We start from the raw sequence: 24,347 nt of genomic DNA on the forward strand, positions 1-24,347 counted from the left end.
AGATCTATAGAATATTGTAGAGAATAACTACGCTGAGCCAAAGAATTTGACCACACTTACATCACAATAACTCAATGAGTTGAAGAAAACTCGCAAGAATGACAAGAAGGTGTTGTCATTCATTTATCAAGCAGTGGACAAGACAATCTTTGAATGAATCTCGACCATGTCGACGATAAATAGTGTGGGATACACTCAAAGTATCATATAAAGGAGAGGAGAATGTGAAGATGATACGATTTCAAACTCTTTAAAGTGAATTTGATACTTTTCATATGAAGGACTCTAAAGTAATTGAAGACTACTTCAATCGAGTAATCTCTATCATCAATCAATTGAAAACTAATAGTGAGAAAATTTCCGACCAAAGAATAGTTGAAAAAATTCTTATAAGTTTTAACTAGAAAGTATAAGCATGTTGTTGTTACTATTAAAGAATCTAAAGACTTATCTACTCTCTCTATTGAAAGTTTATTAAGATCATTCCAATCTCATGAACATCGCATGAATCAACTTGATTATCCTCTCCTAGAGCAAGCATTTCAATCTCAAGTTTCACTGAGAAGAGATTCTAGAGAAAGAGGAGGATGGCATTTTGGTCGCGGGAGATATGGAAGCAATAGCTAAAGAGGCGAAGAAAATAAAATAACAATGCATTCTCATCTGCTTTAACTAAAGGTAGAGATAGAGGACGATATGCAGACGACCAATGTCATTATTGTGGCAAATATGGCCACATAAAAAGAATGTGTAGAAAATGATTGCCAAAGAGAAAAATAAAGATGCAAACTGTGCTAAATAATTTCTTCAAAAGAAGGAGAATCATTATCTTTTTATTGTTTGTAATTTACGAGAAGATGTTATTAATGATATTTAATATATTGATAATGGTTGTACTAACCACATGATAGAGAACAAAGACACTTTTGTCACTTTGGATGAATTTACTAAAAGTGTAGTTTGCATCGGGAATGACACCAAGCTACCAATCAAAGAAAGTTGTGACATTCTTGTCAAAATAAAGTAATGTGTCAAATGCATTACTAATGCCTTCTATATTCTAAACCTTAAGCAAAATCTTTTTGAGTGTTGACAGCTTCTTTCCAAGAATCATGATCTTATCTTCAAAAAAGACACATGTGGGATCAAAGAGAAAAGGCAATATTCTTATATCCAAAGTGATAATGATACCAAACAAGATATTTTCCTTCAAGCTGCAAAGTGAAGTTTGGCATCTCCGGTATGATTATTTGAGTTTTAGCTCTCTTTCTTACATGTGTAAAAAAAAAAAATGGTACGAGGCATGCCAAATATTCATCAACATGATCAAGTATGTGAAGGATGTGTACTTAGAAAGTATCATTGGGATTCTTTTCCAAGTGGAAAAGCTTAGAGGTCATCTAAAGCACTTGAGCTTATTCAAGGTCTTAAAAGCAAAATGAATGTACCTTGAAAACCTTGCATTCTGACCAATGAAGTGAATATAATTCACAAGATTTTTTTTTCAAAAAGCATGGCATAAACATCAAATTACTACCTGCTATATATTACAATAATCGGGTGGCGAAAAGGAAGAGCTGGATTATTATGGAGCTGGCTAAAAGTATGTGAAAGGCTAAATGTATGTCTAATATATTTTGGGCCGAAGCGGTTGTATGTGCGGTCTATTCTTTGAATCGTGTAACCTCCAAAAGTTTGTATAATATGACATTTCAAGAAGCTCAATTTGGACACGAATCTTGTGTCGCTCACTTCAGGGTTTTTGGAATCATTGTCTATGTGTATGTGCCCAATGAAAAGAGAAAGAAATTGGATGACAAATGTGAAAAATGTATTCTTATAGGCTATAGTGAAATATCCTAAGCCTATAAACTTTTTAATCTCCTTACCAAGAAAGTTATTGTGAGTAGAGATGTAAAATTTAATAAATGAGAATTTTGGAGGTGGGATGGAAAGGAGAAAAAAGAATTTGCTATTCTTGTAGGTGAGGAAGAAAGTCAAGGTGATGATCTTAGACAAGAAGGAAGGAGTCCACCTACGTCTTCATCTTTTTCTTCCACATTGTCTCAAACGTCGTCATCATCAAGGTCTCCACCTAGGAAGACGATGAGTATTAAAGATATCTATGCAAGCAAAGTATCATATAAAAATATGAACAACTTTGTACTATTTATTGATGAAGATCCTCTCACTTTTGAGGGAGCTTCAGACTAACAAAAATGGAGGCATGCTATGGATCAAGAAATTGAGTCAATCACAAAGTATGATACTCGAGTCATGTAGATCTTCTTATCGGGCACAAACCAATAGGTGTTAAATGAATATATAAGACCAAGTTGAATGAAAAAAGTGAAGTTGAGAAGCACAAGGCCCGATTGATAGCGAAAGGCTACAATCAAAAGTATAGCTTCAACTGCGATGAAGTCTTTGCTCCTATTGTTCGACTTGAGACTATTCATATAGTTTTGACTTTGGTGGCTCAAAATAGATGAAAAAATGCATTAAATGGATGTCCACTCGGCATTTCTAAATAGTGTTCTTGAAGAGGAAGTCTATACTAATCAACCTCTATGCTATGTGAAAAAAAGGTGAAAAACATAAAGTATGCAAGTTGAAGAAAGCTTTGTGTGGCTTAAAACAATACCAAGGGCATGGTACAATCACATCGATGGATTTTTTTTTAAGAATGAATTCAAGAGGTGTCCGATTGAGCATACTCTTTGCATCAAAGAAGGTACACATAGTGACATGATTTGATCTTCATCGACAATAGTTCAAATTATTTTGAAGCTTTCAAGAAAAATATGATGCATGAACTTAACATGACGGCATGAGACTTCTACATTTCCTTCTTGTCATTGAAGTTAAACAAAAAAGAATAAAAAGTTTTATCTCATGAAATAAGTATACAATGGATCTCTTAAAAATATTATGAATGAATGGTGCTTCACCTATAAGCACACCTATATATGTTGGCTTGAAATTAAGCAATCAAGGTGATGATAAGCTTGTTGATGTTGCTGTTTATAAAAGTCTTATTAGTAGTCTTATATACTTAATAAGCATAAGCCCATATATTTTGTACTATATTAGTTTTTTTAGTAGATTCATGAAAACACTAAGAAGATGTCATTGGAATATTGGAAAAAATTTAAGATATATTAGTGGTACCTTGGATGAAGGTATTACTTACAAAAGTACTAAAAATTCATATTTAGCTAGCTATTGTGATAGTAATCGAGGTGAAAGCGCTGACAATAGCAAGAGTACTTCCAACTATGTTTTAGTGTCAACTCCACTGCAATCCCATGGTCTTCAAAGAAGAAAAATGTTGTCGTTCTCTCTACTATAAAAGCGGAATACATTTTCTTGTCATTAGCAAGTTGTCAAGTATTACGGCTAAAGTAGATTTTAGAAAAACTCAAGCATCTATAAGGCATAAATTTATTTTGTGATAACAAATCAACAATTGCACTCATAAAGAACCCGGTCTTCCATAGTAGAAGCAAGCATATTCGAGTTAGGTATCATTCCATTTGAGATTTGGTCAAAGATGATGAAATCGAGATCAAGTATTGTAAGATTAAAGATCAATTAGCAGACATATTCACTAAAGCTCGCAAGATGAATATCTTCACCAAATTGAATTGAAGCTCAAAGTGGAAATGGTCTAACTTAAGAGGAGAATGTTAGAATATTAAGCTAGCCCATTTGACTAGTCAATTAGATTAATTAATTAGTGTAGAATTCAAGAATAAGTTAATATCGGTGATTTGGTTTTGCGATGACTCTTAGTCTTCTCTATACCTTTAAATTAAAGTAACATTTTGAATTCTTTAGATGTTGGAAATCAAAGAGTTATGTAGTATATCCAAGAGTCACATAGTATAACTAAGAGTCGTATAATATAACTAAGAGTCATGTAAACCACCACTATATATATGTAGTCTTATCTTATATAATGTTAAGCAAGTGAAATAAGAAAGTTTATAGTTTCTATCCACTTCATCTTGCATTAAGTATCAAGAGAACAAAGCGTCCTCAATTACTACAACTTAAGAATAAATATGTTCAAAGATTCTTTTGCAAAATGGTATACATTCTCAACCTAATGGATAACAATAGACACTTAACCAAGCGTTCTAAGCCACATAATTATAATAACATTGTTGTGGTAATCATAAATTGGTCATGAAAGTTGTAGACAGTTGGCTTGTATGCTCTTGCGAAAGTTAGGAAGGGAGGAGTTAATGAGAAGCTTTACAAGAAATTAATTTGAAAAGAAATTAATAGAGTAGCTTTAGGAATTTAGCAAGTATTAAGTGTTCCAATTTTTTCCAGATCACAAACTTAACAAAGAAAAGAAACACTGGTATTAATGAAAAAGTTAAAGCTATACTTATATATGTTAGTCTATCCTGGTAACTTTTTGAAGGTATCCAAACACAACATTTGCCTTGACTAAGCTTTGAAGTTCTAGGAGGAATACCTCAATGTTATAATCTTATAGCGTTTGTTTGCTAACATCTTTTTTTATGAACCTGTATTCACGGCATATTTTCTTAGTACTGAACACATTATCCTGATAACCACACCAATATATATCCAAGCTTGAAGGTGGTCATCTAATGTAACACATTCTTCTTGTGTCAATAGGCTATTAATGTGCATGACTAGGACTGCACAATGAAGTTAAAATCAGCTTGAGCATATAAAGTGTTTGCCCAGATGTCAGATGCATCTAGATCTCGATCAAGATGACTATATTGTTGTATAATTAGCACATAATTATAGCTGACAAGCACTATATGTTTGCCAACTTTTAAGCAGCTCAACTGATCCTTTGTGAAAAAGGCAAAATTATCCCAATCAAATGGCGCTGCATATTTGCCTGCATAATATTTTCACAAAAAGTATATCATATCATGAGAAAAACGTAATTTAGTTTTCTCAGGTTTATTAGTAAGAAATATTTACCTTTTACTTACTAGATTTCTCTACTTTAAGAAGTACTAAAGAACTTGTTTATCAAGATTTTAGAGCTTCGGTTTTAGTCACAATTAGTATGAGCACTTTAATTCCCTGAATTACAGCAATAAGCAATAAAACCGATGATTTATGATACCTAATTCACCTCAATGATTTAGTTTTATGAATCAAAAGAACAGAATCATATTAAACATAATATGATTTAATAAGGGAGTTGGCACATAAGATTTAGCGTCGATTCTTTTGTATGTGTATTGCTTTAGATAAACGAGTAGTCCAACCATTAGATAAATAGCGGACAATGGTGCCTTACCAGCACATTAACATTTTTGGAAACTGTACAATCTTGAAACAGCCCCAATATAGGAGGAGCTAGCTGAGAGGTAACTAGAGTCGCAATTCGGTTTTTAATTAGTTTGGTATGGTATTTCCAGAAGAGAACTAGACTAAGGCCAAGGAGGTAGGTAAAGTTGACTCTGCAGACAATCACCATGTCGTTAGGGTTTTAATAAGACAATATAAGAGTATAAGATGGTAAGTAGTTGATATCTTCTTTCTTGAGTTTGCACATTGTAGTACTTGGCTTCTACCTTTTTGAAACCTTTCCATATAACCACCCTATTTGAATTCTTAATTGAATCCTACCTTACTGACAGTTCAAAAGTATTGTTTGTTCATTTACTCATAGCAATTAAAAAAACTATAGTAGTCAAACTAGGGCAACTAGCTGTACATATATAAACTAACTTAGCCTACTGCTATTCTCTTGGTCATACATTGTCTGAGACATCAACTAATGTGGATCTGAAACATAATTTTTGAAGTAAAGATGCAACAAGGATGTAACAACCAATCCCATGCAAAGCATAGTGCAATTGTGACAAAAATGACCTGGAATTCACCCATACATAATAAGCGATAAAGCAGGCATTTTGCAAGAAATGATATCAGAATTGTTATTTAAACTTTGAAGTGTGCTAATATCGCCATTTTCCCCAAGCTACATACTTCAAGGAATGAGTACAGAATTTGAAATCTAAATTTGGAAAATATTAGAGAATCTTAAACCTGATTTTTTTTTTAAATTATGCCAAAATCTTAGTAAATATAAAGAGGTTCTCAAAAAGTTTAGACAAGATCATGAAGAACACAGCAAATCTGGTATCTGAAGCATGCTAGCAAACAGAAAGGAAAAGACATGAGATAAAAGTGCAGGCACTGCAGCAAAGATGATACTAATCTAGGATAGAGGCTTGATACCAAAAGAATAAAAATAAAATTTATATTTGATGTAAAATAAGCAAGATATGAAATTATTTAATCAGGTCCTAATTAAATCGTAACGTTTATTAAAGACCGACAACTCTGTGGCTATTGATGATAGCGTAGCTTAGGATTCAAAACTCACGAGTTGCTACTGACTGAATTCCAGCTACACCATGTAATTAACCAAGAAAGACAATTAATTCAAACCCCTAGTACTTGTGGGACATGAAACTCGTATTAACCACAAAGAATCGAGAATCTACAGGATCGAAGAGAAGCATAAACACTGGAATAATTTATGCATCTCGAGCAAATATCATCGAAAAGGTGACTCATTTATTTCTGTTATTATTAGTTCGCAATACTGGTTTTCATCTACATAAAATATGTATATATATAAGATCTTGGCTTCCATTATACCTAAACTAATTCGTTTTCGTGTAATAATTTGCTTGAGAAGCTCGTCTAGGTTATGATCTTTTGATACATTAGCACAAAAGAGATAACGAAAGAAAGGGCAAAAAAAAGACGTGGAAATGGACAGAACGAAGAGATCCTCTTACCTATATTAATAACAGCTAGCGCTAACGAGATAGGTAGAAGAGTATAAGCAGTGTTAATTAAACGTAAGCTTAACCTAGAAAAAAGTTCTCATTGTGAAGTACTGGAAAGGACTGGAAAAATAGATTTTTTTATACCGGAGGCTACAATCTCGTTATAATTAAAGCAAGGAAATGAAAAGAAAGGAAACCCATCAAATCATCTCTATCTTCGAATTTTAAAGTAAGGGAAAAAAAAAAGTAGAGAGCTCAATGGAACAGTACACGTACGTGAGTCTATAAGCGCCATGGTTGTACTAGCTCATCAAAGCAAAGCTTCTCTACTCTAGTCTACTTTACTCCTAAAAGAAAATTTTAAAGAAGCAATCCCAGGATTTAGTGGCCAAAGGCTTTCGTTTCTTTCCTAGATCGATCGATCAAAAAACCCTCAAAAGAAGAAAGAACGAGTTATGAACCAAGAGACGGATCCGGGGGAGGAAATCGTTGAAAGATTCCTCTTTTAGGGTAGGGTTTCGGTCGATGGGGTTGGGGTTGGGGTTGGGGGATAGTGGTGAGGGGAAACTTGCGCACCTGGAGCTGCTGCAGAACTCGAAGAGGCGGCCGCGGTTGGAGAAGATGATGAGCGCCACCTCGGCATCGCACAGCACCGACAGCTCGTACGCCTTCTTGAGTAAGCCGTTGCGGCGCTTCGAGAAGGTCACCTGCCGGTTTATCTTGTTCTCGATCCGCTTCAGCTCCACCCTTCCTCTCCCCATCTCTCTCTCCCTCTCTCTCTCTCTCTCTCTCTCTCTCTCTCTCTCTCCCCCCTCTCTTCTCTCTTCTCTCTTCTCTCTTCTTCTTTCTCTCTCTAGTTCTCTCTCTCTCTCTCTCTCTCTAGTGTTCTTTGGTTCTCCGGCTCTTTGTTTCTTTGTCCACTCTTGGAGCTTTTTCTATCACCTTTGGCTTGTCCTTTCTCACCCCGCTCCTTTTCGTTTTTACATCTTCCTCCCTCTACTTTTAATTTAGAGATTTTTATATAATTGCCACCGAAATTTTTTTAAATATTATATTTGGCACTACATTCATTAAAAATATCATAATTGCCACTATAAGAAAAACTATTATGCTCTTTCAAAAATTGTATTAATATAACTTAAATTTGAAAAAGACCCTTTCTCTTGCATAAATTATTTAAAATAATTTAAAAGCTATCTAATATTGTATCTAGTACTATTGGACAAAAATTATTAGAACGAATATTTTAGTTTACTCATATATGTTTATTAACTTTAATAATAATCTATTAGAAATATTCTATTAAAAACAAGTTGTAATGATAATTAAAATGAATAAATAAAAATCTAGTGATGGTTCTGATATTTAAAAAATGTAATAGTTATTAAGATATTTAAAAAAAAATTAGTGGCAATTATGTAAAACAGACCCTTTAATTCAATCTATTCTAAGGCCCTTTCTCCATATTGCCCCCTAACTTTTGCTCCTTTTACATTGAGCCGACCTCCTATAATTTTACACAAAAGTTAAGTAGTTATATATATTTTTGGAGGAAAAAAAGCACAAATGAGAAGGGTATTTTAGGTAAAAAGAAGTAGAATTTTATCATGCTTCGACCTGATTATCAAATGAGTTAAATAACTTTTATACTATATACAACCATAATATGAGATTTAATAATTTAAGTATATTTACTTTTTCAATTTAGCATATAAAAACTAAGTATACATTTTATTTTTTTTAATATTCGATGCATATTTTATTATTAATGTATATATATTGCAAAAGTTCATACCTATAATATAACTCCATGATAACACTAGGCAGGACTTGTAACTTTATGACAAGATTAAACTGATTGATAACTCGTGTCAGACTGCAGGAGGAGCTGATCTACAAATGTGTTAAAAGGAGGAGGACCTGCAATAAGTTTTAAACTCAGGCGGTAATGTGCAAAATGTGCAAAACTTTGTCCCTATCGCTCTGCGCTGGGGGGGGGGGTGGGGGACCGGGCGGGGAGGTATGGAATTAAAATAGTGCAAACGTCAGGGTTGGAATTAATAAAGTTAGGGCTCCAAAACTTTAGGCACGGAGACAGGCTGGGGACGACGCGTGTCGATGCTACAGAGGCAGGGAGGGGATATTTCCGGTCTCGTAAATGCCCCTAGATTTTAGTGGAACTACGCAATTGGCCAATTAAATTTGGGATTTAATCTTTTATTTTATATATATATATATAGTTATATATTAGGATCATGACACGTCCGTGGTCGTCGGGTGGGAGATTTTACGTGCGATTGCGACTGCTAACTTCGCAGTTTTCCCCTCGGATGGATCATGGCATCAGACTAATTAGCTCGTAAATTATTAGATTCTTTATTAGTTTATAATAGATAGGATCATTTAAAAAGTTATTATTATTATTATTATTAATGTGACTTAGTTTAAGTGTATTTAATTCCTTGGTATGACTTTGCATGAGATGAAGTTGAACAATTGGAGGTGATGCGATGCGATGCATGCATGAGGGGTTACTTTCTCTCTGGTCATTCATGGCATCAGTTTTCATTTATGCCTCCTCCTTTTTCTATGAGCACAGGATGATGATATGGTCTATAGAAAATTAATATTTTCTTTTTTTAAAACCCATTTTGTAGTCTCTGCTCTTTTAAAGTCAATTGACCTCGTATGGTTATTGTTTGAATGACAAATATACGTAGTGTTTGACTCTGTGCAAAAGTTATTCGTTAAAACGTGGGTGTATTCTTATAGATCTAAAGTTCTTAATTATCGGAAGCAACATCATGCATACATCTTGGTGACTAATTATGAGGTTCCTGTTAGGTTATTATATATAATACATATCAATATGTGATGATGGTTGATAGCTAGCATGCAGTTGGAATCTCTAATAAGTAAGTAGTGGCAAAAAGGTTATCTTGTTTGGTTGAGTACTTGAGAGTAGGAATGACTCAAACTCTCCATTGGCCTTGGCCTTTGGCCTTTGGGTGATCAATAAATCGTAGCTAAAGAGTCTACTGTACCTTTATGGAGATAGCTAGGCTTAGTTGGAAGATAAGTCCTCCTTCGCCATTATGTCCCTCTCAAGTCTTATCATATATATGCCATTTCCTCTCTCTCTCTCTCTCTCTCTCTCTCTCTCTCTCTCTACACGCCGACCATGACGATCGATCTCCGACAGCGTGAACATGCCCAGATGAAGGTCGATATCCTTTTTCTATCGTAAGGGTAGCCGGTCGGTGGTTGACGGCCTCCTCCTCAGGTTTCAGTTATATCCGTTACTTTGAATGGTACGTGAAAGAAACGGAATCATACCTCATAAATTACATCATTTTTTTCTTTCTTTCTTTCTCTCTTTCATGCATGCGAGGATGTTTTGTTAGATGCACTCTTCATGTATATGACTTGCCAATCTTGACTACTTCCAGTCATATAAAGATTTTGTTTCTCTCCGAATATAAAAGAAATTTGTACCAAATCTCCCAGGCCTACTTATACATAAAATAATGGGAATTAGTCTCATTATATTGTTTTTGTCTCCAAAGAATATATATATATACAAACAGTAATATATATATCTACTAAGTAATATAAATTAACTACTATCTAAACCAGTACAGATTAGGAACTAATTTAACAAACTTCAGAGTTCATGCAAATCATGATACTTGTTGGTTTTTTCATTAACTTCTTGTGCCCTTAATTGGGGATGATTTTTAATAAATGTGCATCATTGTCAAAGACTTGTGGCCATGTTTGGTGATGCCTTTGGGGACAACATTTAATAGTTAGTAGAGGAGTCCACAAAAACTTTATTAATAGTCCAAGTAGATATTTCCATACACATTTAATTTTCCCACTGTTGATTGATTGACCAGTTGAGAAATGGTACTTGGTGGGGTAGCTGGTCAAACACTATCAAGAGACAGACAACACAATACATATATATGTATATAGGCAAATTTATATTAAAAAAAACTCAATCTTTTATTATTATCTAATCTCTGTATTTTATTTTTATTATCTCAAAAATACTGTAAGTTAAATTTAACCTAACAATGACAAAATTAAGAATACTCTATTACATTCGTCAATAAAAAACTAAGTCACCTAAAATACCTTTGATTAAGTTGTCTATATAGTGAATAATAATATTGTTGATGTTATAATTATTATGTATATATAGATAATTTAAATGGTAGTGTACTTTTTGCAATAATAAAAGTAAATGGATCGAATGATAAATAACAGTGTGATAATAGATAATAAAAGTAAAAAATATAGAGTGATTTTCATCAATTTCCTTGATATTGAGAATTAGATGTGAAATAGTTGTGCACCTTGTTTCGCATTGGCAAACTATTTCTTTGACTTGCATGTAATCTTTTGGGGACTTTCTATTAGATATTGCTAGGATAAGATAAGCTTCCCCCAAAAGTTCCTTTCAGAAGGAGGTATTCCTAGTAGTGCATATAATGCAAAGAGCATGCACAATTGGGTATAAGAGCTATTATATTAGGATAAGTAGTCCTTTTGTTATCTTCTTATTCTTCCTTCTTTTTTTTTGTGGAGACATGATGAACTAATTAAAGAAAATAGCAGGGAGTGCAATATCAAAGCAAGCCAACCACCATTATTCTGACAATTACTTGTACTTTCCTCTATCTAGTGATGTACCAGAAGTATTAATTTTTTTTTAAAAAAAAAGGACTTCTATTAGTTCCTTGGTAGAAATTGCTGATCTACATACTCTTGCATAAAGTAAAATAATAAAGTAAAGATTTTCTTAGTGCAATTCTTAACTTAAGATCCCTCTCAGTAATGAGTTATACTCAGAATTCTCTCTCTTAAATAATTATAAAACATACTCGATGCGACTTTATACACATTTTACTATATTATACATACTACATGCCCTATAAATTTTACATCTGTTTGCAAGTCCTATATAAACTCTCTAGTGCACACTATTGGGAACAGAAATTTAAGATCAAGGTTGAGACTTTCAAGTATCAATGTTTTGCTACTAGGATACCATCTTGTTCTTTAAGTTTCGTTCTAACATATATTTAGCTCCATTCATTTTAGGAATAATTTTTTTTTTTTTCACAATATAACTTTTTATTCTAAAATAATAGCTAAATATCATAACAATTTTATTCTAGAATAAAAATACTATTCATCAAAATTATATTTTGTAACACATACTAACTCAATTACTGATTTACGATTGATATCTATCCCATCAACCTAATTTATATCAAATCAAAATGTATTTATGATAAATTTATAAAAAAATTACTAACACATTTTTTTCATCTTTTTCTTCACTTAAAATCACATCAAAAATAATTATTACATATTTATTCCATAATATTAATTAACACAAAAATAGTTATTTCTAAAATAAAAATATTATTTTAAAAATAATAAAGAGATATATATATTCTAAAATTAATCTTATTCCTAAAGTAAAAGATGTCTCAGATCTCTCTCTACGGCAAATTCAAAAGTGAGCTTGAGAATACTAATGCATTGTACTACTGGGAAGAGAATATAAAAGATCTAAACTTTTTCTACTAAAGATAGCATCTTGTGTTATTGAAGTTTTGTTCTTAAAATTTTAGATTCTCTCTCCCTCCACCAAATCCAAAATTTAGTTTGAGAAATATATATATATATATATATATATATATATATACTTAGCTTGGCACTTTTGTAACCTATCTTTATCTCTCCATGAGACTCTGACGAGAAAAAGAAAGAAAGAAAAACAAACTAAGAGAGGCCATAAATTGAGGGAATTAAGGAGAATATATGACATATATGTTACATGTCTTGCTAAAGCTGCCCAATTAAAAGGTGGGAGAAAAGGAAAGGGACTAGATGGAAAGAAAAAGATTGAAGGCATCTGACACCAAAACAACATTAATTTGGAGTGGTGCTAAATCATTTTTGCCGCATCAATCTTTATCTCATGGATAACAACATTTAAGAGAATGCTTTAGGGATTGGACTACATATACAAATACATTACACGCAACTTCACCCACCATCATACAATGTCCCACCACAATAGATAAGGTTGCATCATGACTCAGACCACACCTTGCTATCTTTAAAATTTTATTATTCTCTAACAACTTAAGTTTTTACGAGCATAATTGATTCGTCAATTCCGAAGACTGTTCACGAGCTACGTGAGTTTCTTGGCTTAATGGGTTACTACCGTAGATTTATTGTTGAATATAGAAAAATTGCAGCACCACACGTCGACCCTTTTGAGAAGGATTCCTTTGTGTGAATCGACAAAGCGACGATGACGGCTTTTAAAAAATTAAAATCTGCTACAATTGACCGACGAGTTAATATGGAGTCAGAAAAAAGGCATGCGTCAAAAATTATATCGGCAGTGTCTTGACTAGAAGAGGCATACATACAACATCTAATCTAACCAGAGATGAATAAAGAGAATGGATAGGAGAGATGTCAAAACAACACCCTATATTTTAGTGATTTTATGAGGAACTTCCGTAGTTGAATTATTTATAATTTCACTCTCTTTTATTTGAAAGTTTTATATAACACCCTTACTTTGCTTCGACTAATTACACTTAATTCTAAATTATTATCTATTCATCTATGTGAAACAGAAATATCTCTAGGAGACGCATACCATTCAAATTTTCTAGAATACCCTTAAGAACAATGTTCTCGAAGAATTTTGAATTTTGTAGTGTTATTTTAGGTGAGTAAAAGAGAAAAATAAAGATAAATATATTTTTGGTATCTTTTAAGAGGTAAACTTAATGTCTCTATTTAGATTACCGTTTTGTTATAGAGATTAGTTAGTTTTAATTAAGCCACGTGTAATATAAAAATTATAAGTGAAAAGGAGGTATCAAATTACATTTTATTTTATCATAACTATTTATTGTAGTTGAGATAGCTTAATTAGGCTTTGTCTATTAAAAGTCACATAGAAATTTGGGAGTTGGGGCCTAAGTTTATTGGGAGGCCTTCTGTATTGGGCCAGCCCTGACTTAATAATGACCATAAAGAAGTCGTCGCCGTAATCTACAACATAATCGACCCTTGAAACGATTTGGTCTAGAAGTCGGCGCCGTCTCTTTGTATGTAGTAATATAACATGAGCTAGAAAAGGGGAGAGGTTTTTTCTTTCAATTTTTTTCTTGATATAATATCTCCCTTCTCTATCTCCTCTCTCTCCCCCTCTTCTCTACCATAATCTCTCCTCCTCTTTCTTTTTCTCATTCCACCTCATTGCCGGCACCATCAACTCACCATTTATATTGTTGCGACTTAGCATCATCGTCGGCGTCCTAACCATCTATCTCCTCCATTCGATGTCAGTAGTGGCCAGGTCCACAAGGTGGTGCCATCGAAGGTGGAGTCTCGGCTCCACCACTTTGTGCACCTCCTGTGGCTCATCTTCAGCTAATCTCAGCAGTCGGAGACTTCCTCCTCCTCCTCCTCCCCTAGCTTCGCTCGCTCTATCACGCATGCTACCCTCATCGTTTCTATCATCCTTGATCCCCTCACTGCGTCAATCTTCCTCCATTCCGACCGTAAGACATCGGAGATGGTTACGATTACTACTAGACCATTTTGTTCTTCTACGTCCCTTCTCTTTAGTTTCCTATAGGAGTCGTATATCAAGCTTATAAAATCTTATTAGAATGAATGGAATTGCAAGCCTACTGGCTTTTCATAAAAATAGAATTGAAAAATCTCCTCTCTCTGATCCTTTTGTTTCTAAATCTGAATCAAACATCACATATTTTGGTCTGGTTCTATATCATGTGATCCCATGTTAAATAATTGGAGTAACATTGGCTATTTGAGAGGGTAATGAAACCTTTTGCCTAAGAATATACATATAGAGAGAGTTTTTGAACAAACTTTGGCCAAATTTCTATTTTTTATATGTCTAATATATTTCAAAATTTAAAAATGAAACTATGTAAATTGTGTAACTTCAGTAAAACTATTGATTGGGACACGAGGACTTTTAAATGTAAATGAGTCAGCAATGTATATAAATTTTAACTAATTTAGATTTGCCGCTAATTATTTTACGCATCTAACTCATCAGCGACTTATATGAAATTTAAAGTATGCTTGCTAAGTACCGGTAAAAGTTTTTTTGATTTCCAGTTTAATGATGTATATTTCAAAGTTGAAAAATAAATTATATAAAAATTTCTTCCCTCGTAATTAGCAAATGATTTCCAAATTTTCATATAAATCCGGGACTCGTATTTGGATAATTATATAAATATATATATATATATATATATATATATATATATATATATATATATATATATATATATATATATATATCATTGTCATACAAAATAATTGAAAGGAAAAAAGGAAAGAAAATAATGGATAGTTACTGGCAGCCTAAGGCCATTTAGCTCCCAAAATATCTCAAAGGAATCACCTGAAATTGACACTGTCTTCAAAAGCCATTGCCTTTCTCCATCCTCTCCTTCAATCTACAGAGAAGCTTTCCTCTATTGCATCTCTTGACTCTCTTGTACATCCTATCAAATCTCTGTCTAAGTTTGCAGAATCTTGTACCCAAAACTTGTGAATTGTTTTCCAACTTTGTCTGCTTACATGCAATACCCATTCAGCTTTAGACAAGAGTGGAGCCACCTTTCTCACATCATCTGACATTTAGAGTTGAACAAACTCATTGTTCTATCCCATAGTAGACATCCAAGCATCATGAAAATTTGTTTGCTTGTGTGAACTCAAGTAAACATACTATTCAGTTTTCTTAGATTTTATCGCATTATAGGTTTGTTTGTGCATCTAAATTATAAATTGTTGTCAAGGAGAAAGGAGAGCAGAAGTCCTGACCTCTCAACGTAGGATAACTAGATGTCTCAATCACTGAAATACCAGTAAAAATACCATATAATGGGTTATTTTTGTGATCTTTGGCCTAAAAACTCATCTAATAGAAAAGAAAAAAGTAAATATTTTAGAGCTACTAATATTCAAGGTACAATAAGGAGTATTTTAGTTTGTTATTTTCAAAAGTAATAAAATTAACTGATTGTTTTTGATGTATTAAAATCAAAATGCAAGATTTGAATTATAAATATAAGGGTTATTAGTAATAGGGAAACTGTTTACACTCTCTATTTTTGATATCGGTAAATCGAGCCCTACATTTTGTCAATTATGCATAGAAAATACTATGATATTTGATCTGGTAAATAAATTTCCCTAGGTTAAATTAACTATATTAAAAAAAAATTATAAAAATATCATCACCCAAGCTATATTTAACCGTATCCAAGCTATATCCAAGTTATACCCAATCTTACCAACCTATAGTTTATCTAATTAATGAAATATTCTCCTTTTATGCTATCTTTCCGAATGATATTCTTAGAATAATATTTGATAAAACATAGGCCTCCATCTATGGATATTAAAGCTTAAATACATTAAAAGGCAGGATGTCAAATACATTAAAGACCCCGGGCTCTCTCAAACCAAGATCATGATCCTATGGTAGGAAAAGGTGACAAAATTCCAATATCTCTTTCCACACTATTTATTTATTTAATTATTTTTCACTAGTATAAAGTAGGGCAACATTTAGATAGCATTAAGTCCAAAACCAAATACAACTCCCTCCTCCCTCCCCCCCCTCTCCCCCACCGTACGTCCACTGGTCTAGTGGTCTCCACTGCTCTCCATCAATGCCCATCATCCCATGACCACCCTATTAACTACCCTACAAGAAGCATCTCCACATCCCATGCAGCACTGCTGCAACATGCATCCATTGTCCATGTCTGCCATCAGACACACAAACTGCACCCATCCCTCCTCGAACCCGCCTCGCCGCCGGCGGGGATCCGGTGAGCTTGACGTCTTCGAGGCGGCGAGGTACTTCTCCGATGGCGTCGTCTGCGTCGGCCTCCTTGGTGGAATTGCCTTCCAAACAAGCATGAAGCAGCGAGAAGAAGATGAAGATAAGAGAAGGTTGGAGATAGCCATGAAGAGATCCATGCAAGCCCAAGAGTCAACCAAGGGTAAGATGTCACCTAACAAATCTCCAGGTGGTAGGTTGGCTAGCTTTCTCAGCTCTTTATTCCATCAGAAGACTTCTAAAAAGAAATCAAAGTCTATCTTCACTACTCAACCAAAGGAAACAGAGGATCATGAAGTTAGGACAAGAGATGCGTTCTTGAGTCACAGAAGAGTTGAGGGAATTAGGTATGTGGGAAATGATTGGAATGGTGATGAAGAGGAGGAGGAGGAGGAGGAGGACGATGGTGGGAGTAGTGATTCAAGCTCTGATCTTTTTGAGCTAAAGAGCTATGACTTGAAGAATTTGTCAAGTGATCTTCCAGTTTATGGAACAACAAAGTTAAGGTAATGGCTCTTATTCTGCAAATAGCTCTTATTGTGCAAGCATTGCTAGCTAGTGAATGCATGGTTGTGACTCTTTATTGTTCAAATACTAAGAAAATTGTTTGCAAATAAGACAGAAGTAGCTTCTGTTTTGAATAAGCTTGTGCTCTTTTTCCCTCTCTCTCTCTCTCTCTCTCTCTCTCTCTCTCTCTCTCTCTCTCTCTCTCTCTCTCTCTCTCTTGTGCAATAAAGTGTTCCTTCTCTTATTTGGATATACATTTATTTGGCTAGTTTAAGATTTGGTTGTAATATTTGTAGCCACATAAAATGGAAATATCTTTTTGAGTCTGGGCGCGTGTGTGAGAAAGAGTATATCTATCTATCTGTAGGTCTTTTACACCCTTCACACATTATATAATTGACTATATTACACATAAAGTTGTATCTCTTTATTATTTATAAATAGATCTTTTATCTTTTATTTTTGTTGGCCTATAATTTTACTCAAATTTTATTCTTTGGTTGTAAAACTTATAATTACCTTGAATAAATTTATACAAAAAATAATATTTAATTACTAAACTATGAATAAGTATGTTAATTATAATAAAAATTTTGTTTAGAGAACACGCATAACTTCATCACACCTCTCTGCCTATGATAAAATTTGTGCATAACTTGTCGAGTATTTTATCTTATACAAGACTTAACTAAAATATGAATAAATAAATATTTAGTTGTAAAATATATTGATGAAAAATCTATTTGGAAAAGAAGTACTCTTTGTGTGGGGAATCCAAACATTAACTTTGTTTCCATATTTTGATAGACATATATAATTTAACTCTACCATTAGATTAGCTTTACTATAAAGCTTAATCAAGTCTTCAGAACAGTCTAGAAATAAATCAGAACATTGATTTCAAATAGAAACGACCTAAATTAAAGCCACAAAATTACTATTCACACGACAAATGATTGAGGACTATGATATTACTTCTCAAAAAATCTCTAAGGATTTTATAATCTGCTCTTTTAATTTTTTTTATAATTTTTGTTTAACACTCAGGATTAACGTGAGGTACCATCAAATAAATATTTTATTATAATATACTAAATATTTTATAAAATACTTAGATTATTCATGTATTCTTCATCCTCTCATTCTCTCACATCTTTCTTGTGGAATTAGTATAAGAGGATGAGGGGGAAGAGAAGAAGAAGAGTAGGAGGAAGAGGAGAGAAGAGGAGGGAAGGCGGTGGCAATGAGGGTAGAGATGTGAGGTTATTTTAGTAATTTGATTAATATTAATTAGTTAAAATAACATCATGATATTAAATAAAAATTATAAAAAAAATAAGTGATCTGGTTACAAAATACCGAAAGACAGAGTGTAAGTCATAAAATATAGAATGTGATTTGTAGAATTCAAATAAAAATATTATTTGATAAAATATTTCACTTTTTATTCCATCTAGGAGTTCTTATTTGGAGTTGTTAAGTTAAATTTACATCCTGCTGTTGTTTGGTATTCTTTTAACAAATAAAGGGTTAATTTATTATAGTGAAAAGACTAGAACTTTATTTATAATACAGTTCAAAATGTAATAATATTTAAATAAATATATAAAGTCGTTGTAGTATAGTGGTGAGTATTTCCGCCTGTCACGCGGACGACCCGGGTTCGATCCCCGGCAACGGCGATTTTCTATTTTTGTGGATAAATTACTGCCCCTCTTATTTTATTTTATTTTTTCATTTTTCCATTTAAACTTAATAAACCAAGTCTAAAAATAAATTAAAAATTATGAGAATATATTTTGCCAACATAATAAATATTAAAACATCAAAATTACCCTTCTCATTTTCATTAAATTTACTCACTATATTCTATTTTTGAAATTTAAAACAATCCACATCCCTTTAAATATATAATCATCTTAAAAATATGGATATAAAATTTATTTTTACTCAAACAACAATTAGACCATTTGGTATCAAAATTTAATAAAATATTAATAATCTATATGTAAAATGATACGAATGAAATGTTAATGGGATGTATGATAATAATTGCCCCCCCTTCCTCTTCCCCTTCGGATACAAGCCAAGAACTCAATAATGGTGAAGTCTTTCTCAAACTTTGGTAAGGTGTTGAAGTCTTCCAAAATGGGGAAGAAAGAGAAAAGCTTCATACTTTGATACTTGACAAGTAAGTCTGCAACCAACCCACAGAGGATATGTCTAATCCTGCCGACTTTGATACTTTGATACCTTGCACGCAACTTCCCTGCCGACTTCTAACGTCTAATCCTTCTCATAACTCCGCAACATCACCGACTTCATAAAACGTCACCGACTTCATAAAATATATTCATTGCATAGCCTATTCTGCAACTATGACTATTATATATATATATATATATATATATTAGAGTTAATTATATCTTATCATTTCTGACATTGTAAATGATTATTATTGATCACATGATTTCTAATATATCGATCGGATTTTAGATGACAAAAATATTAGATACATTAGAAATCTTATCTAATTATTCATAAATTTAAATATCTGAAAAGCTAATAATGTCAGTTTAAATGTAATTATAAGGATGAAGTATATTTAGATCTAACTATAGGAGAATAAAAAATGAGCGATAGTTTAGAGGATGTAGATATGATTAAACCTTTCAATTATCTCTAATGGTAATTAAACGACATATGAACTAGTGAGGTTTCTACTAAACATCACTGCTCTTATTCCATCAGGCTATGTTTGAACATGGACTTCCATATTCGATTCGGATGCTTTCTAAATCCTTTTTAAAGTATAAAGAGCATCCTAGTTTAGTCAATTCGAGTCCTTTTTTTCGTCTTAATTCTGTTGGCGAGTGCTCTTCAGACAGAGACTCTTTACTTAATACCTACTCCTTATAAGTATTATATTCACATGAATAAAATGAATCAAAAGAGTCATCCTCCAAGAAATTATACGTTCCTTATAAATTTCTTTGGACAATGAAGTGCCGATAATTATGACAACTAAACTGCAAAATTATTTTATTATAGAAAAATTTGTATGTAACTCTACACTTAATCGAAATTTGCAGAGATTGTAGGATAAACTCAACAATTTTCTTCCACGACTTGTTATATTATGTGAACAATATTTTATCTTTTTATCATTCTAAGATAGTGCTTAGATGATTAAAAAGACTCATTCCTAATTATTTGCTTAAAGTTTACAAGGATCAAGGCGAGTTTCTTCGTCGGCGTCCAATTAGATCAGATTTTGGGCGAAAATAGAGGCTTTTATTTTAATTTCTTTCTGAAATGAAAGAAGGTTTCATTGTTAAAAAATACAAAAAAAATCCTGATGTTGGATTATGCAAGGTCATTAATATTAATATCTGGAATGTTTCTTTATACTCTCAAGCAAATAATCAAATATTTGGCACCTTTTTTTAATTTATTAGCATGTGATATTTAAATTATAGTTGGGCTGCTTAACGGTCCCTTTCCCAGACCAGATGACCGTTGATAGGCACATTTCAAATCTCCCGCGTCCCTTTCCTCCCACTCACCAAACACATTGCTTCAGAACAGAGGAATTAAAATAGAAGAAAAGGAGAGAAGGAGAAGAAGAAGAAGAAAAAAAAAATGATATGAATTCCTCTGAATCACCTAACCAACCAATTTGGTGATCCATCACTTCCATGGAAAATTTACTACAAGAGGAGATGGATACCTTGTCCTCCTTTAAAACTCATCACCTTCTTCCTCTTCTCCTGGTCACTTTTTAGGCCTTTGCATCACCAGCAGTGAAGGCAAAGGATGGAGATGGGCAAATTGGAATCCACCATGTTGGCTTTGATCCTTGCAATTGCTATGATGTTCTCTTGTGCAGGTTTGCAAGAGATTTATTTGCTTCACACTCTATTCAACTGCATGATATTAAGATATAGGGTTTTATTTGGTGCTTATTTTTGATGTTTTGTTTGTGAATTCAGTGGCATATGATCCCCTAGACCCAAATGGAAATATTACCATAAAATGGGATGTAGTTTCATGGACACCTGATGGATATGTTGTAAGTAGTTTGTTCTCATTGTTTTGGTTTCTCAATTCTCATGCTTTATGATCAATCTCGGTTAACTTTTATATTCTAGAATAATAAAAAAGAATACGAGAAAATTGCTTTGGTAAGTGTTATACATGTAGAATTTTAAGGATCTTGAATTCTTTCTTTCAAATTCTCTCTGTTGTCGTCGTAACGTAAAAACAAATAATCAACAATAAGATTAAGTATTAGAGAAAAACTTTTTCTGCAAATTTTCCTCAATGAAAATCTTTATTAGCGAACAATTTCAGCGAGGGATATTTTCAAGTAGAGTGTTCTTGAGACAATAAAAATAAAACACAGGAGTGGAATAATAAATAATTGAATACCAATAAGGCAATAATAACAAAAAGAAAATATACTGTATAAGTTATAGATTTCTCAAAAAAAATAAATGTTAGAAGACACTAAATTGAACTAATTAATCAATCTCCTCTGCTCTCCTCTCTAAGGCTGTGGTGACAATGAACAATTTCCAAATGTACCGGCACATCATGAGCCCTGGGTGGACTTTAGGGTGGAGTTGGGCGAAGAAGGAGGTGATCTGGTCCATGGTAGGAGCTCAGACAACAGAGCAAGGAGACTGCTCCAAATTCAAAGGAAACGTACCTCACTGCTGCAAAAAGACCCCAACTGTGGTAGATTTGCTACCAGGAGTCCCTTACAACCAGCAGATTGCAAACTGCTGCAAAGGAGGGGTGATTGCGTCCTACGGCCAGGACCCGGCCGCCGCCGTCTCGTCCTTCCAGGTCAGCGTCGGCCTCGCCGGCACGTCGAACAAGACGGTCAAATTACCCAAGAATTTTACTCTGTTAGGGCCCGGGCCGGGGTACACTTGCGGGCCGGCGAAGATCGTGCCGTCGACGACCTACTTTACGCCGGACAGGCGCCGGAAAACGCAAGCGTTGAGTAAGTTTTTCCATTAGACTGACTCTATCTCAACGTTACAATACGGTGATTACGGCCAATGTTTCTTTTGTCTTAACACATCTGATATGCTTGTTGTGCAGTGACATGGAACGTAACCTGCACCTATTCACAGTTCCTGGCGTCCAAGAATCCAACCTGCTGTGTCTCATTCTCATCCTTCTACAACAGCACCATCACTCCTTGCCCCTCTTGCTCCTGTGGCTGCCATAACAAGAACTGCATCAAGTATATATACACAACTCTCTCATCTCTATACTTTAATAATACATATATATCTAAAGTAAATGCAAATGCATGCAGGAGTGACTCAAAGCTGCTGACATCCAGTGGCATAAACACACCGAGGAAGGACAATGCGCCATTGTTACAGTGCACCCATCACATGTGCCCCATCCGAGTGCATTGGCATGTGAAGATCAACTACAAGGACTACTGGAGAGCTAAGATCGCCATTACCAACTTCAACTACCGCTTGAACTACACGCAGTGGACGTTGGTTGCTCAGCACCCAAATCTCAACAATGTCACTGAGGTCTTCAGCTTTGATTACAAACCCCTCGTCCCCTACCAGGCCATAAGTAAGCCTTCCTTCCTTCCTTTACTGCTTAATTTGTTTATATCGCAAAACGTATTAATTCCTTTTGATTGAATGAATAGGAGGGTTGGTCAAATTATTTAATCTTATCCGGCCTATGATTAGAAACTGTGCTATTGTTCGAGTCCAATCTACTACTTCTGATCACCCATCGGTCTTAAAAGTTCGATTCTTCAATGCTATCAATTGCTCTTCTTGAGTCATCCCGATCAATCCACTTGTCATGAACTAGGATGCTTGTTCCATTAAGTATAATCGAGCTTGCATATCCGAACCTAAACTGGTCTTCAATTTAACTCACATCTCTGTTACACTTGATAGGAGACAACAGAAACATGGATTGATACAAAATCTTAGAATTAAAGTCAACTTAAAACTTAAGCTATTAGGTGAAAGCCTAATTATCTATGTAAATCCTTATACTTTTCCTCTCCTTTTAATGTGAGACTACATCTACACATACGATACTCAACACAATGTTCATAATGTACGAGATAAAAAAAAACTTTGGCACTTACAGCATACCCTAACAGATGACACCGGCATGTTCTCCGGCTTGAAATTCTACAACGACCTGCTCATGGAGGCTGGGCCTTACGGTAACGTGCAGTCGGAGATCCTCCTGCGGAAGGACAAGGACACCTTCACCTTCAAGCAAGGATGGGCATTCCCTCGCAAGGTCTACTTCAATGGCGATGAGTGCAAGCTACCACCGCCAGACTCATACCCTTACCTTCCAAACTCTGCTCCAGTCCTGAGGACTCTATCCATGCTAAGTTCACTCACAAGTGCAGTGTTCTTGCTACTCCTAATGGTGTAAGAATTAAAGAAAGAGAGAGAAAGAGATTTGTATGCAAGTTTTCATGATTAAATTTTGGATGTTGTAGATAGAATTCATATTTGTTGAACTCTTTATATATATATATATATATATATATATATAGGCAAAGAGAAGTTTGGGCATTGGTTAATTTCCTTGAGCAAGTGTCTTACATATGATTGTGTTTGTGAGAGCTTGTGCAATTCTACTGAGAATATGTAGCAAGAGAATTAGATGTAGTTTGATAGGCAACTAAAGAATGGAGTTGTGCCTATGAGATGATCAGAAGGAAAGAAAAATTGGATAAATTACAATTTATCCTCTTATCTTTTAGTCTTATTTTAACTTAATAAGTAGTCATCTAGTAACTTACTAATATTAATGCCAATAAACTAATTTTTAATGAAAAATCTAATAATTATAAATGCTCAAGCTTGATACACAGGGGAAAACATTGCATCAAGCCAAACAAACTATAGGGGGTTAAATTGTAATTTGCCTAATTTTTTTTTACTTAGAAATAATAAAATATCATTTGGAAGATGGATATGAAAGAATAGTAATTAAACCACCCCTAGGATGCATTCACTTGGACAAAGTCATTCAAGAAATAAGCATAAACCTGCCTCTTACTATCAATA

At 33.8% G+C, this 24,347-nt stretch overlaps 3 protein-coding genes and 1 non-coding gene across 5 annotated transcripts in view; 3 read left to right on the plus strand and 1 right to left on the minus strand.

Moving 5' to 3' along the window:
* The window catches only part of LOC140787679 (agamous-like MADS-box protein MADS2), a 33,541-nt gene extending 25,786 nt beyond the window's left edge, over positions 1 to 7,755 (minus strand). Inside the window, exon 1 of one of the 2 annotated variants that reach the window (XM_073136739.1) lies at positions 7,386 to 7,755. In XM_073136739.1, the coding sequence (XP_072992840.1) occupies positions 7,386 to 7,570 (185 nt within the window). In that variant the 5' untranslated portion in view covers positions 7,571 to 7,755. The remainder of the gene's footprint in view (positions 1 to 7,385) is intronic. The other variant, XM_073136740.1, reaches the window with a different exon arrangement.
* An 8,775-nt stretch (positions 7,756 to 16,530) lies between these two features.
* Positions 16,531 to 17,471, plus strand: LOC140787081 (uncharacterized). The gene has a single exon (XM_073135834.1). It carries the CDS (start codon positions 16,594 to 16,596, stop codon positions 17,260 to 17,262), a length of 669 nt encoding a protein of 222 aa, XP_072991935.1. The 5' UTR covers positions 16,531 to 16,593; the 3' UTR covers positions 17,263 to 17,471.
* Positions 17,472 to 18,869: 1,398 nt separating this feature from the next.
* Positions 18,870 to 18,941, plus strand: TRNAD-GUC (transfer RNA aspartic acid (anticodon GUC)). Its single transcript has one exon. It is a non-coding gene; the product is annotated as a tRNA-Asp (tRNA).
* A 1,882-nt stretch (positions 18,942 to 20,823) lies between these two features.
* On the plus strand, positions 20,824 to 23,857 carry LOC140787550 (COBRA-like protein 4). The gene is made up of 6 exons (XM_073136530.1): positions 20,824 to 21,148; positions 21,252 to 21,331; positions 21,814 to 22,270; positions 22,372 to 22,516; positions 22,592 to 22,869; positions 23,420 to 23,857. The coding sequence occupies exons 1-6, from the start codon at positions 21,076 to 21,078 to the stop codon at positions 23,704 to 23,706; spliced, it is 1,320 nt and encodes a 439-aa protein (XP_072992631.1). The 5' UTR covers positions 20,824 to 21,075; the 3' UTR covers positions 23,707 to 23,857.
* Positions 23,858 to 24,347: the final 490 nt, after the last annotated feature.

This window comes from Typha latifolia, chromosome 4 (assembly GCF_019914945.1).
Source record: "Typha latifolia isolate L0001 chromosome 4, TyphaL0001v2, whole genome shotgun sequence".
Classification (NCBI taxonomy): domain Eukaryota; kingdom Viridiplantae; phylum Streptophyta; class Magnoliopsida; order Poales; family Typhaceae; genus Typha; species Typha latifolia.

Excerpts from the sequence above, each read along its gene's own strand:
- LOC140787081 (XM_073135834.1), top strand. The coding sequence starts at position 16,594 with ATGACCACCCTATTAACTACCCTACAAGAAGCATCTCCACATCCCATG.
- LOC140787550 (XM_073136530.1), top strand. The coding sequence starts at position 21,076 with ATGGAGATGGGCAAATTGGAATCCACCATGTTGGCTTTGATCCTTGCA. Across the intron at positions 21,332-21,813 it reads GGACACCTGATGGATATGTT|GCTGTGGTGACAATGAACAA; the intron begins GTAAGTAGTTTG and ends CTCCTCTCTAAG. Across the intron at positions 22,870-23,419 it reads CGTCCCCTACCAGGCCATAA|ATGACACCGGCATGTTCTCC; the intron begins GTAAGCCTTCCT and ends ATACCCTAACAG.